This window comes from Pan troglodytes, chromosome 4, assembly GCF_028858775.2.
Source record: "Pan troglodytes isolate AG18354 chromosome 4, NHGRI_mPanTro3-v2.0_pri, whole genome shotgun sequence".
Lineage (NCBI taxonomy): Eukaryota > Metazoa > Chordata > Mammalia > Primates > Hominidae > Pan > Pan troglodytes.
This window is the reverse complement of record NC_072402.2, coordinates 59282079-59297468: the sequence shown is the minus strand read 5'-3', so window position 1 is coordinate 59297468 and position 15390 is coordinate 59282079. Positions and strand designations below refer to the sequence as shown.

Below are 15390 nucleotides of genomic sequence, written 5' to 3'. Positions count from 1 at the left end.
GGTGTGATTACTCAAAATACTAACATCTTGTATCCTACTTCACCTAATAGGTGGAGAGCAACTCATGTAATGGATAGGGTGTGAAGATCTCCAGAGAGGGCAGAAATGTTTACTTTGTCCTCCAAATTTAAGAAATCTCTTTATTTGACCCATCCACTGCACAAGTTGTTCTTTACCTGGTAGAACAGGAAGTGGGGCACGTGATTGATAATCAAGTGTTTTGGGCAGGCAATGAGCTTCCTCTACCTTTGCAAGCGCAGATAGCTTAATAGGTTAATTCAGCAATCTGCGTTTACACTTTACCCTATTGATTATAAATATCCCAATCAAAAAGGACACATTTTAAGCTTTATTGCAGATTAGACTTTTATTTTGCTTGCTTAGTATTTGTGCTTCGGATGGTCTAGGATTTTGTTTTGAAGAGCTTCTCAAGGAAGATTGGCCTGGTTGCTTTTTTTCTTCTTATCCATATAGAGAAAAGTGTTAATAAGATAGGAAACTTTAATTAAAAACACAAAATTAATTGCCAGCTTATTAGTTACTTAAAAGTAGCTACTTCAAAACATGTTAAGACACACTTAGGTCAGTATCTATGAAACAGATTATGTGTCTAACTTTTTAGACTTGGGAACTTTGTGGAGAATTTGAGATATAGTCATAAGCTTGGTATGTTGAAACAAAATTGATGAAGGTGTGTATATCTTTATATGTCTTTACATGAGTGAAGACAAAGCTTGTCTGTACATATTCATAATAATCGTATGGTGTCTTATTTTCAACTTTAGAGATTAACACTTGGAAACCTCTTTAGTGCTTCATGAAAGGAAAATTAAACAAGGCTGAAAATTTGTATTTTTATTCTTTTCTCTAATTGTGCCAGATATAGCACATGCTATTTTTCTTTCCTTGTACTGTGTGTGTGGAAAGAACAGAATCGGATTGCCAGATTATAGGAGGTAATATTTTAATGACAGCATCTGGTTCCTTTAGTGCAGAGTTTTCATTCCATTTACTTGACGTTTCTGGATTTGTTACCTTGTAAGTGTAAAGTTCTATCACCTTTCATTGCATTTTTAAAATTAACTTTTCTAATAGACTTATTGAGCTATAATTCACATACCATACAAGTCACTCATTTCCATGGTTTTTAATATATTCATAGAGTTTTGTCACCATCACCACAATCAATTTTAGAATATTTTCATCAATCCAAAAAGAAACCCCTGTACCTATTAACAGTCACTCTTCTTTCTTCACAAGACCACCCCTACCTCAAGCCCTAGACAACAACTAATTTGCTTTCTGTCTCTATGGATTTGTCTGTTGTGGACATTTCATATAAACAGACTCGTATAATGTGTACCCTTTTGTATCTGGCTTTTTTTCACTTAGCCTAATGTTTTCAAGTTTTATGCATGTTGTAACATCTATGAGTACTTCATTCCTTTTCATTGCTGAATAATATTTCATTGTATGGGTATGCCAAACTTGATCTGTTATCAGTGGATGGACATTTGGATTGTTTCCATGTTTTGGCTGTTGTGAGTAATACTGCTGTGAACTTTTTTTTTTTTTTTTTTTTTTACAAGTCTTTACTTGAATATGTGTTTTCTTTTCTCCTGACTGTGTACCTAGGAATGGAATTGCTGGGCCATAGAGTAAATCTATGTGTAACCTTTTGAGGAACTGCCAGACTGTTTTCTTTAGTAGTTGCACCGTTTTACATTCCCACAAGCATTATATGAGGCTTCTAATTTCTTTACATTCTAGCCAGCACTTGTTAGCTGCCCTTTTGGTTAATAGCCATCCTTGGGGTATGAAGGAGAACATTTCACTTTGAATATTATACAGTTTGACTGATTGAAAGGAGTACCTGTTTTTGTGTCTGCATTTCTAGGCATATTTCTTTTATCAAGACTGGCATACAACCTTTTTCCTCTAGGTTTTTTTCCAGGTGGTTTTACTATCATTAAGGAATTTATAAGTAACTTATTCAGTATTTGTAACAACTAATACTTATTGAATATTCAATATGTTCCAAATGTTAATTACAATAATTATGTTATTATCTCCATTTTATAAATGGCATGCAGAGGTTAAAAAATTTGTCCAGAGCTATGTTGTTGTTAAATGGCAAATCCTGCTTTTGAACTCAGGCAGTCTGATTTCAGAGTTTATGCTTCTAACTACTATATGGTACTGCTTCTCAGTACCTCTTGCAAATAGATTTTTCAACTATTAGTTTAAACACTATTTGACATGAGACAACAGTTTGTTCTTTGATGTACTTAAAGTAGATAGACTAAAAAATAGTCATGTCAGGTATATTTTCTTATAGGCAAAAATAATTGATCATTCTTAAGTAATTTCAGAACTTTAATAGAAATACTGAGTACTTAAAGTCATTTTCTCAAAAATTAAAATACGTAGCTTCTTCATAGTCACCTTATATGTAGAAATAGTAGGTTTACTTTATACATTAGTATAATTCAAGTCTATTTGTCATATTTAATTATTTTTCCTATTGGTGTTAGAAACATGGCAAAATACATGTGTTTGTTGCTGGTTGGAGCTTTCAAAATCTCAGTACATTCATACACACACACGTATTTATATATTTGAGTGTGTAAATAATGATTGTGAATTTGAAATATTTTAATAATTTGTTTCCTTCATTTTTATGGCTTGAGTAATTTTTTAACTTGGTCACTGCAAGCGATTCTCCTGCCTCAGCCTCCCAGGTAGCTGGGATTATAGGCACCTGCCGCCACGCCCAGCTAATTTTTGTATTTTTTTTAGTAGAAACGGGGTTTCACCATGTTGGCCAGCCTGGTCTCGAACTCCTGACCTCAGGTGATCTGCCTGCCTCAGCCCCCCAGAGTGCTGGGATTACAGGCGTGAGCCACTGCATCCAGCCCCTTTTTTTTTTTTAATAGAGACAGGGTCTCCCTTTGTTGCCCAGGCTGATCTCGATCTCCTGGGCTCAAGGGATCCTCCTGTCGCAGCCTCCCAAGGTGCTAGGATTACAGGCGTGAGCCACCATACCCAGCCTTGTTGTTGTTGTTTGTTTGTTTTTTTGTTTTTGTTTTTGTTTTTGTTTTTGGAGACAAGGTCTTGCTCTGTTGCCCAGGCCGGAGTGCAGTGGTGCAGTCTCGGCTCACTGCAACCTTGACCTCCAGGGCTCAAGCGACCCGCCCACCTTAGCCTCCCAAGTAGCTGGGACTACAGGCATGCACCACCACGTCTGGCTAATTTTTTTTTTATTTTTTTTATGTTTGTATTTTTTGTAGAGACAAGGTTTTGCCATGTTGCTAAGGCTTGTTTTGAACTCCAGGCTCAAGTGATCTGCCCACCTTGGCCTCCCAGAGTGCTGGGATTACAGGCATGAACCATCGTGCTGGCTGGCTTGGCGAATTTTTAAAGGAGCAATAGAGAAACCTTTTCAACTTTTCCAGTCCTGCTATTGTTGAAGTATCTGCTATTAGCTTAAACAGAATTTGACATAAGGCAGCAGTTTTTTTGTTTTTTTTGTTTGTTTGTTTTTTGTTTTGAGACAGTTTCTCGCTCTGTCACCCAGGCTGGAGTGCAGTGGTGTGATCTTGGCTCACTGCAACCTCCGCCTCCTGGGTTCAAGTGATTCTCCTACCTCAGCCTCCCAAGTAGCTGAGATTACAGGCATGTGCCACCATGCCCAGCTAATTTTTGTATTTTTAGTAGAGATGGGATTTCGCCATGTTAGCCAGGCTGGTCTTGAACTCCTGACCTCAGGTGATCCACCCACCTTGGCCTCCCAAAGTGCTAGTATTTCAGGCATGAGCCACCACGCCCAGCCAAGACAGCAGTTCTTTTGATACATTTTTGATTACTTGATATGAGCTATAAAAAAAATCAGTTTTCATAATGTGTGTTCAAATGAAAAGTTGAGTAAATGAGAAAGTGTGTATTATTAAACAGCCTTTCAGAAAGACTGGTGAATGCATCTTTTATTTGTTAGCGGTTAGGTATTATATTTTTCCAGTATAACTAGAAGAAATACATGCTCCAATATAGTGCCCATATTTTCCAAAGAATGTAAAAATATCACAGTACTTTGAGTAAATGTTATTATTGGTTTTATCAAACTAAAACCATTTCTATAATTTCTGAAATTACTAAATAAACATACTAGTTACTTAGAGTACATAAAGTGCTCATTTCAATAGTGTGATACTTCTAGTCAGTGGTGTGTTCTTTTCAACAATGAATCAAATTTTCCTGAATTGAAGGAAAAATAATTTTGACCTTACTGGTTATTTAAATTATTTGTAAATTTAAGAAGCACATACCTATTCTATTAAAGTTAGTTCTGTAACTGTACATAAGATAACAATGTACAGGCCTTTTTTGAAGAAGTGGGAAGACTCACATTTATTTATTTCTTCATCTTCCACCTTTATGGTTCATAATGCAAAAATATTTAGCCTGTTAATTTTTAGAACTACTTGCCTAAATGAACCATATATTCTAAAATGTAAGAGATCATTATATTAATATTTATAAAATATTACAAAAGCTTTTCTAGAAAATTGGTATGTTTGGCTCTCTCAATCTTAGTATCTTTTCAGTAAGCAAATCGGCAAAAAGGAATTCTTCGAAGTTTTCCTGGAATCCTTCAAAGTTTACATAATGTCTTTATCATTGGTTACCTGTCTTGTTTCAGTTAAATTTTAGGTGATCCTCTTATTAGGCTGTCTCTTGATACATTGTTTTAGTTAACTGATCAAATTAAATATGTAAAAAGAGTACTTGATCAACACTTAAAGAGTTCTTATATTTTTAGTAACATGAGGGATGTATTGGATTGATAGGTATATAAAGTAAGTTCCAATATGACTTGCCCTCCATGAAGACTTTAAGCCTAGATACTCCTAGATTTTAGCTCCTATTTGTTTAGTCTTGGCAGGTCCCTGCACCTCTCTAAGCCTCTGTTTCTTGTTTAAAATGGAAACAGAAAACTGTTATGAATGTTGTGAATTGAAGATTTAGTATTTATTTAGTACAGTGAGTGGCATATGCTAAGCCCTCAGTAAATGGTGATCATTTCTAAACTTAAGGAATATATCTACATTCATGCATAGAAAGTGAACAGGAAGCAATATATGGCCCAGTGCTAGAATATAAGTTCTGATAATTCTAGTTCAGGGAAATTTGAGATGATTCTGGACTAGATGGTTGTGGTTTAAGGCTTTATGGAGGAATGTAGGTGGGGCAAGCTCCAAAGGAATGGAATCAGAATGGGGGTAACATTTTAATTTTCATGGCTAAAAAGAAAGAATGATACTTTAGGAAACAGGAGAGGCTTTAGCATCGAGAATTAACATGTATTTGGATTTCTTAGTTTTGCTAAGACAAAGGATTTGTGTGGATACTTATAGATGAGAGACATAAGCTTATTAACTTGATTGCTAAATTGGGTGTTCAGTTCTGAGCCTCAGTATTTTCCATTTTTACCCTTTTCTTTAGAAAACAATAGAGTTTACAACATGTCCAGTACACTTCTGTGTGGTGTGTGTTTGAGAAATAAAAGTTTCTTAACACACTTCTGCTATGATGTATTATGTTATTTTCCATTCTATTTCGTTGGGGGAAAATAAAATGAAATTTGGTATAAACTATGAAACTGATTTCAGTACCTACAGGGACTTTAAGTAATCATATATTATTGCTGAGTAGGGTAGTATGTCACAGCAAAAGCATGTTTAGGAAGATTCATCTGGCAGCGGCAAGTCAAACTGGAAAGGACATTGAAACAAGAACAGTTACGATGGTAGTTATGGTAATCTAGGTGTTAGGATGGTAGTTGTCATAATCTAGGTTTGATTTGATGAACCTTTGGACTAGAGTGGTGGCAGTGGTAAAGAAACAAAAGGACTAATCTAAGACAAATTGAGTAAATAGTCTGCAATAATTGATTAAAAAGGGAGAGATAACGCAGAATAAACAAACTCCTAAGCTGGAATTTAAATGAGTAACTCATTAACCATCAATATATGTGAAAGAGAAAGTTGGTCAGAAATCAGGAAGAGCAAGAGAGAGAAATTTCATTTTAGATAGTATAGTGATGTTATTTATCATCCAAATTGGGATACTGTCAGAGTGAAAGAGGGGACTATTAGTCATTACACTGGTACAGCAGGTGTAAGTTGGAACTATGCTGGGCTTACTTGGGTAGAATGTCAAAAAGCCATGTTGAGTTTCAGGTGACTGAGAATTTACATGGGTGTTTGTACAGCAGTTGGGAATATAGAAGCGGAGCATGGGGTTAGAAATAAACATTTCTTATATTGAAACCCGAGATTTCTTGGTGGGCATAATCATAGAAGAAAAAATAACAGGAAAGTCTGCAAACAATGTGTTTGCAAAATTATAAAGTAGCTGAAGTTCTTTAATCTCTCTTTTCTCCAAGAATCTGGTTTTCCTACTAACTTCACCACTCCTTTTGGCCCTATTTTTAAGGAAAGTGGGTAAAGATCAAGGTTTTAGGGACTTACTAACTATCCTCCTAAAGTACATGGCTCTTGAGTTTTCAGGAACTAAGAAATATCCTTACTTGAGACACAGATGAGAAGTCTCCCCTTTTTCTGCATAAAATCCTGACTGCATACATTTAAAATTCTGGATTTCATAAGGTTGTCCTGTGGACTTCAATTTAAGAACCCAGGAGTACTCTACGAGTATTTGTGTATTTTGCTATGCCATTTAGAAATATGTGGCCTACATAGTGATACTGCACTTCTAAATGTTTCTACATGTATCCTCCGAGAATTTGGTCATTCTCTTATTTAAATAACTACACAACCATTTTCATACTTCTGAAGCATTTTTATTAAAATATACTTCTGAAGGCCCGGGCGCGGTGGCTCATGCCTGTAATCCCAGCATTTTGGGAGACTGAGGTGGGCGGAGAGGTCAAGAGATCGAGACTATCCTGGCTAACACAGTGAAATCCCGTCTCTACTAAAAATACAAAAAATTAGCTGGGCCTGGTGGCACGCTCCTGTAATCCCAGCTACTTGGGAGGCTGAGGCAGGAGAATTGCTTGAACCCGGGAGGCAGAGGTTGCAGTGAGCTGAGATCATGCCATTGCACTCCAGCCTGGGCTACACAGCGAGACCCCATCTAAAAAAAAAAAAAAAAAAAACTTCTGAAGAGACACTGCTGAAAGAGAAGTTTATGTGTGAAGGAACTATTTTGGATATAAACCTTGTGAGTTTAGGTTGCATTATTCTACAATAAAATTCTACAGTATAACTTATTTTACAATAAAATATTTTATACTGTCTAGTCATTAGTCTAGCTCTTGAGTAACAGCCACAGTTAGGAAGACAAAAAGGAATTAAAGTGTAGATAAAGAATAGTCTGCCTATAATCCCATCATTTTGGGAGGCTGAGGTTGGAGGATTGAGCCAACCCAGGAGTTCAAGACCAGTCTGGGTAATACAATGAGACCTCTGTCTCTACAAAATAATAAAAAATTAGCCGGGGATGGTGGCACATGCTTGTAATCACGGCTACTCGGGAGGCTGAGACTGGAGGGTTGCTCGAGCCCAAGATTTCAAGGCTGCAGTGAGCAGCCTTGCAGTGGGGGACCACAAAGAGCAATCCTGTCATATGCTTAGAGGGCAGAGAGCTACACATTTGGCAAACAGTATTTTAAATACTTTCATACTGATTTTTTTTTTCCCTTCACTTTCCCAAAGACCCGTGGTTTTATTTTATATTGGTTAACTAAAGGGTAGAACTAATACATTTCTGTAGTATTTCTTAATGTAGACTGTTATTGAGCATTATAGTAGGTTAAAGGTACTTGTGTAAATTTATTTGGAAAACTACAAAATTGACATTTTTTTTCTCTCTTAGGGCTCCGCTGATCCTCTAAATAGTGCTTTCCATTTGACCTACAACATGGTTTTGAACTTACTACGTGTAGAAGAAATTAATCCTGAGTACATGTTGGAAAAATCCTTCTACCAGTTTCAGCATTATAGAGCAATTCCAGGAGTAGTAGAGAGTAAGTATAAAATACCATAACAGAGCTTAGTGTAGTTAGGAGACTGACTAGCAAAATGTCTGCATTATTGGCTGCTTTGGCTTTTGTTTTTGCAAGGTAAATTTTGGTTCATACGTAATGGACTGCACAACTGTAGTCTGGTCGTTGTAACTGAATAGAACATTTCAAAATGAAGGAAAGAAAACCCTGGCAGGAAACTTTTCTATAGTTGGCTCAAATTTAGTATAATTCTTGTCTTGTGCATATATGTCATATAACTCATGGTCCTGAATAATGAAATAACACAAAGCCTAGTATATTAAAACTTGACCTGTAAAAAGCACATGCGGCTGGGCGCAGTGGCTCATGCCTGTAATCCTAGCACTTTGGGAGGCCGAGGCGGGTGGATCACGAGGTCAAGAGATCGAGACCATCCTGGCAAACATGGTGAAACCCCATCTCTACTAAAAATACAAAAAATGAGCTGGGCATGGTGGTGGGCTTCTGTAGTCCCAGCTACTTGGGAAGCTGAGGCAGGAGAATCACTTGAACACGGGAGGCGGAGGTTGCAGTGAGCCAAGATTGCACCACTGCACTCCAGCCTGGTGACAAAGGGAGACTCCGACTCAAAAAAAAAAAAAAAAAAAAAAAGAAGCACATGCATATTAGCCTTGTCCTTTCACCATTTCTCATTATAAAAGAGTGCCCTGGCATAAGCCTGTGAATGTTTAGGGAAATATAATGCTTTAACTTGGATTAGAGTTTAGCTTTTTGGAATTTTCAGTTCTTAATATTAAGGTAATGCTTACTAAAGCACAAAAAGTAAATGTCTTATGGTAATTATGTTCAAGTGGAATTGTACATTGATTCTTACCTTAGAGGGTAGTGTGACTGATGGTCATAAGAGCTGATTAAAAGCTAAAATGGAGGCAACGATTTAAAGTACTGGTTTTCACTTGAATGTGAAAAAGAATAAACCACTGGTTTGGATAAATCTTATAAAAATATTGTGCGTAGTCATCGTAAAAAGGAGAAAGAAAATGTGACAAAAGATAGAGGAAAGTTAAAATCATTTGTAATCTCACACAGAAATAGCTACCCAACCACTGTTAACACTTTGGAGTTTTTCTATTTTGTTTCACGAATAAGTTTGCTTTTTAAAGGCAAAATTTAGATGTGGAGTTTTTGTAATAATGATACTGGTAATGATAATGCTTATAATTAATATCATTTGTTAAATATTTACCTTACGCCTAGCCTTTTATTAAATGCTTTGTATTTAGTAGCTCATTGATTCTGACTTCTGAAGTTTTAATTTCGGCCAGGTGTGGTGACTCACACCTGTAATCCTAGCACTTTGCGAGGCCCAGGGGGGCAGATACTTGAGGTCAGGAGTTCGAGGCCAGCCTGGCCAGCATGATGAAACCCCATCTCTACTAAAAATACAAAAAAATTAGCCGGGCATGGTGGTGGGCACCTGTAATCCCAGCTACTTGGGAGGCTGAGGCAGGAGAATTGCTGGAACCCGGGAGCAGAGGTTGCAGTGAGCCGAGATTGTACCACTGCACTTCAGCCTGGGCGACAGAGCGAGACTCCATCTCAAAAAAAGAACAAAAAGTTTTAATTTCAAGAAAGCATGATTTTTAATGACTGAATAATGTTTCAATTTTATAACTATCATGATTTATTTAACAGGACAAATTGGAGATTCCTTTCTATCATGAGTATATAGGACAATTCCACTCTTATTTTACTTTATTTTAGATGGGGTCTTGCTCTGTCGCCTAGGCTGGAGTGCAGTGGTACGATCACAACTCAGTGCAGGCTCAGTTGATCCTCCCAGCTCAGCTGGACTATAGGCATGTGCCACCATGCCTGGCTAATTTTTGTATTTTCTGTAGATACAGGGTTTCACCATTAATAAAGTGATGAGAATAAATGTAGTAACCTCTCTAACTGAAAAAAAAAATCGAAGATGACAGTTTCTTAAAATGTGAGCTGGATGATCTCAACACTCACCTTTAGTAAATTTCCATAAGCAGATTTTTGAATTTTTTTTAAAAACCTTATAACATGACCAATGTATAATTTCAAATCATAATATATTTTATTAATTTCTTGTAAAAGTTATTAATAATGCCCCTCGTTTGGCTGATAAACTGGTCTTAGCAAAGAGATAGAAAAGTATGATTCTAGTCTCAGAGAAGTGTATTTTTAAAAGAGCTATAAATCCCTTTCTCCCACCAAAAATTGTATTAATAATAAATTTTATTTTATTTTATTAAAAATAAAATTAATAATAAAGATGAACAAGGTTTAAATACACTTTGGATTTGAGTGTGAATTAAGGAGGTGTTAAAATAAGATTAGTACTTATTATTAATTTTACCTTATGGAAATTTCAGATGCTGTCATTGAAACAGGTGTAAGATTACAAGCTAGTTTAATACTTAAAAAAGGAAATTAAAGTATTCCTCCTAAGCAGTTAGCACAGTCATGCATGAGTAGGATAATTATACATACACACACAGCTAGCAGTTAGACTGTTTTGGAGACTGAATAACCAAGTGAAACAGAAGTGTGTATTGGTGCACCTACCTTTGTTTTGTTTCTTTTTCTTTTTACATTCTGATAAGCAGTAAATTACTTTTTAAAAGCATCCCTGGTACAGTGGAGGATAGAGGGAAAACTCCCAAGTATTATCCCATTTTTTTAAAGCCTGTTTTCTGACTTCTGGCTGGACCCAGAGATTGTTCAGTATGACTTAGAGCAGGATTCTACTGCTCACTCAATGAACTTAAACATTCCACCATTTCTCTGAGAAATTAAAAAGAAAACCTTTTACCTGAGGAATGGGAGCCCCTTTCAATTTTCAGGCCGAGAAAGTCATTTAAAATATAACCGAAGTCAAGTCTCAAGTCTCCTACCCTTGGAACTAAATAATTACCTTTTGAAGCCACTGTATAGCCAGTCACTAACCCGTGTTATTTCTTTTTACCAATGAGAATTCCTGACAGCTTTTGTAATCTAGCCGCTCTTCTAATTCATCCCTTTTTCTTTTCTTTTTTCTTTTTTTTTTTTTTCTTTTTTTGAGACGGAGTTTCATCATTCCTATTGCCCAGGCAATGGCAACAATGGCACGATCTCGGCTCACCCCAACCTCCACCTCCCAGGTTCAAGTGATTCTCCTGCCTCAGCCTCTCAAGTAGCTGGGATTACAGGCATGCACCACCACGCCCAGCTAATTTTGTATTTTTAGTAGAGACGGGGTTTCTCCATGTTGGTCAAGCTGGTCTCAAACTCCCAACCTCAGGTGATCCACCCACTTTGACCTCCCAAAGTGCTGGGATTATAGGCATGAGCCACTGTGCCTGACCCTGATTATCCCTTTTTCTTTAGAAATTGGAGCCCCTCTTTTTTCTCTAGAGCACTTCCTGAACTTAGAAGTATATCTCTGGCTGCAGTCCTCAGCCTTGGCCCGCATAAACTGTTAATCTTGCCTCGGTTTCTTCCCTTTAGGTAGACATTTCCATCTCATGTCCTCTGTCTTCACAGTCCCCAGCTTTTGTGTTTTGTTTTTTCAATGTGGTTCTGACTTACCTTTTAAAAGGATTGTGAGTAACATGATCTTTGCTCACTGGCATTGCCTCTGAATACTTGTGTCTACTTGGAATTTAATTATTCCTGCATTTCTCTACCTCTGGTTTTAAAGGGGCAGGCTCTGTTTTTCTAACTTCCTGAAACCAGTAAGTAAAAATACTGTCAAAAGTATAACATACTTTTTAATGGAAGAGGTAGGAATTTGAGTGATGAAAGAGAAATAAGGGAATTGAAAAACCTCTAGTACAGTTTGCAGAGCTGAGTGTTAATGATCAAACAGACCGTGTAGTGTGAGAGAATGCATCCTGAATGGAGTTCATTCCTATTTTCACTCATTACTTGCAGGAGTATACTTCTTTTGTTGCAGGTACTACTAGAGCCTTTTCAAGGCACTGGTATTATTTTTACCACCTTAAATATAACAAAATTAAAATGTGGGCTATTGTGAAGTGTAGAATTGGTAGAATGTTTTATTCATTGTAACAAATAGATGGCTCACATACATGAGATGTTTTTCATTTTGATTTATCTAATCAACAGTACATTTTTCAGTGAGCCATAAGAGTAGAGGTCCTTGGATTTTACTCTACCCTTACTGAAACGAAAAATGCATACTTAATCTTAGTCTTTTTATTTAGTTTCATTAATAATGCCAGTGGTAATAGGAAGAGCTGTGCAGTTAAATGAGGGTTTGAATCAGGGCTACCTGAGCCTTAGTTTGTTTATGAAGTTGGGATAATATCCAGTACATTCAAGTTCTAAGAATTAAATGAGATAATCTATGTTAAATGCTCAGTAAGTGCTTGTTGCAAAAATGATAGTATTGCCATAGAGCAGTAAAGCAATCTATGCTTTTACTTGTAAAATTTGCTTAGTTCTGAGCATGGCAGTTCATTTCCTAGTCACTCCCAGGCTTATCTATTGTATACACTATTATACACTATATTATATACTATAAATATGTTTTTGCAACCACCATCTCTCATCTTCCTCGAGAGGAAGAAATTGGTTGCAAGCTGTCTTAAGAGTTTGTGGGCATATTTTACATGCTATCTTCTGAAATTCTGAGGCTTTCCTATGGCAGTGACCCATGAGGTCTTCTCATTTGCACTGCAGTTAAACTAGCTTCTTATACTAAAGTTCCTCAACTGTCTGATTGGGGTGGAAGAGGTACTATCCTTAAGTTAATTTGCTTCATAGTGGCAATCTCACAAACAAGTTGCCTCATTAATTTATGTCTTTGTTTTCTAATTTGTTACATGTATATTATCAATTTTGGAAGACATAAAACCAGTTTTTTTTAACATGAGAAAAGATTAGAGAAACTGATTTTTGTTTGTTTAATATGGAGAAAAAAGACTGTACCTAAAGTTAATAATTTTCTGGAGTGGTATGTAGCTGTAGTTAGAGTCCTGGACTCTAACTACAAAATAAATGTGACTTCTTAAAATGTCTTTCAGACTTTTGACTCACTAGTTAAATAGTCTGAGCACTGAAGTGATTTGGAGTGATATAAAAAAGAAAATCTTCCTGGATGCTTCCCTGTTATCCCCCATAGATATTTCCTTATATCATTTTCTTAAATTCCTCCGGTCTGTGCTGCCTTTAGTGCTCCCCTGATTCCTACAAATAGAATGTTATATGTAATTCTGGGCGGGGCAGCAGGATCATCATTTCAGTGTGCAGTCTTCATTTTCGTATAACTCTTAATGACTTTAGTCTGTCAAATATTCTTTTATAGGGTTTAATTTTTTTTCCTGATAATGTTTACTGCCATAATGCGTGTTGTTACGGATGGTATTCTAGTATTTAATGACTGAAATACAGCTCCTGTAAGCAGTGATGCAGTTCATTTAAAAATAACCAGGATGATGCAGTATGCCCAAGGTAGTACAAAAGACTAGAACTTAGAGCTCTAGGAACAGTCTGTGAAAAGGTTGATGATGATAATAAACATAATAACAATACAGTAGCAATATCCTTTCTGTTTACCATGAGCTATACTGTTAGCTAAGTATATTCTGTGTCTTTCATCAGTCCCTAGGAAAGCTTTGTGGGGATACGTGCACTATTGTTATCCTCATTTTGCAGATTAAGAAACTGAAGCACACTGGTTACATAGAGCAGTTTGATAAAGATCAGTGGAGTAGAATTGTGAGTCCAGAAGTAAACCTGTACATCTGTTGTCAATTGATTTTTCAACAAGTAGTGCTGAAACAAAAGGATTGCAACATGCGTAATAAAGTCGCACCCTTACCTCACGCCATATACAAAAAGTAACTCAAAATAGATAAAGAGCTAAAAATTTAAAACTCAGGAAAAAACATAGGTGTGAATTTATGTAATTTTGGATTTGGCAGTGATTTCTTAGCTGTGACACCAAAAGCATGAACAACAGAAGAAAAAAAGAAATTGGATTTTACCACAATTTAAAACTGTAATGTGTGTGTGTGTGTGTGTGTGTGTGTGTGTGTGTATTTGTCTATGGTTTTTGGCTTATAATTTTTATACCCTTTGTTATATATAGTCTTGTTAAAATGTTGGGGCACTTTAGGCCTTAGAAATAGGCCTTAGAAATTAGATTTTTTTTAACCTAGTTTTGTTTATTTATTTATTTAAGGCAGGGTTGTTTCTTTTTATTTTTATTTTTATTTCTTTTTTTTTTTTTTGGTCTTTTTGTCTTAGATCTGTTCATAATAAATTTTTTTGACTTATTTTGTCTTATTATAGGTCATAAGACCACCATTTTAAAGGGGATTCTGTATTATGTCTTGGAGGAAGAAATGTTATATAGAGAGACCCAAAAATTTTAAATAAATGGGCTTTCTTGGGTTTTTTTACTCCATTAGTATTAGATTATGTATTTTTTTGTTTAATTATATATAGTTGTGAATTATGTCCCTCTAATTAAAAGTCACTATGAAATGTCCAGGGAGGACAGGATTTGGGGAACTTTTGGATAGCTAAATATGAAGAGACTTATAGGAAGGAAACAAAAATTTATTTGTTGAGGAAGATGGTGCACTCCATCTCTGTGTGGACAAAAGCTCTTGTGTTTAGGACCTTTTTAGATTGTCTTATTTTTTTTTATCTATTTTTAAAAATATTTTTGTAATAAACTGATAAATGTGTTTTTTTGAGTTTTGTGAGCTACTCACACACACAAAAATAATCAGACATAAAGAGGAAGTTGTAAAAATTTCAATTTGTTAAATTTTTTGGAGGCCCTAAGTGGTGACTAGTGTCTAAACTTATGACTTGTGACTAGTGTCTAAAATTTTGGAGACCTTAACTTGTGACTAGTGGGGGTAGGGGTGGGGGCAGTCTTGGGGACTGAACTCTCAACCTGTGAGACCTGATGCTGTCTCCAGGTGGATAATGTCAAAATTAAATTAGAGGACACCCAGCTGGCATCCACTGCTTGGTGTGTGGGGAAGAAAAACCCTCACACATTGAGTCACAGAAGGCTTCTTCTGTGTTAGTTACTGTTATGTGACATAAAAAATACAAAAAATGCCAGGCATGGTGGCTCATGCCTGTAATCCCAGAACTTTGGGAGACCGAGGTGAGTGGATCACTTGAGGCCAGGAGTTCAAGACCAGCCTGGCCAACATGGCGAAACCCTGTCTCTACTAAAAATACAAAATTTAGCCACATGTGGTGGCGCACACCTGTAATTCCAGTTACTCAGAAGGCTGATGCAGGGAATTGGATGAACCCAGGAGGCAGAGGTTGCGGTGAGCCAAGATTGTGCCACTGAA

At 36.4% G+C, this 15390-nt stretch overlaps 1 protein-coding gene across 4 annotated transcripts in view; it reads left to right on the top strand.

Annotated features, from left to right (window-relative positions):
- MTREX (Mtr4 exosome RNA helicase) overlaps positions 1 to 15390 on the top strand; it is a 117353-nt gene that overhangs the window by 51031 nt on the left and 50932 nt on the right. For all 4 annotated transcript variants that reach the window (XM_001145794.7, XM_063810475.1, XM_054684363.2 and 1 more), the window contains one exon: positions 7900 to 8050. In XM_001145794.7, the coding sequence (XP_001145794.1) occupies positions 7900 to 8050 (151 nt within the window). The remainder of the gene's footprint in view (positions 1 to 7899; positions 8051 to 15390) is intronic.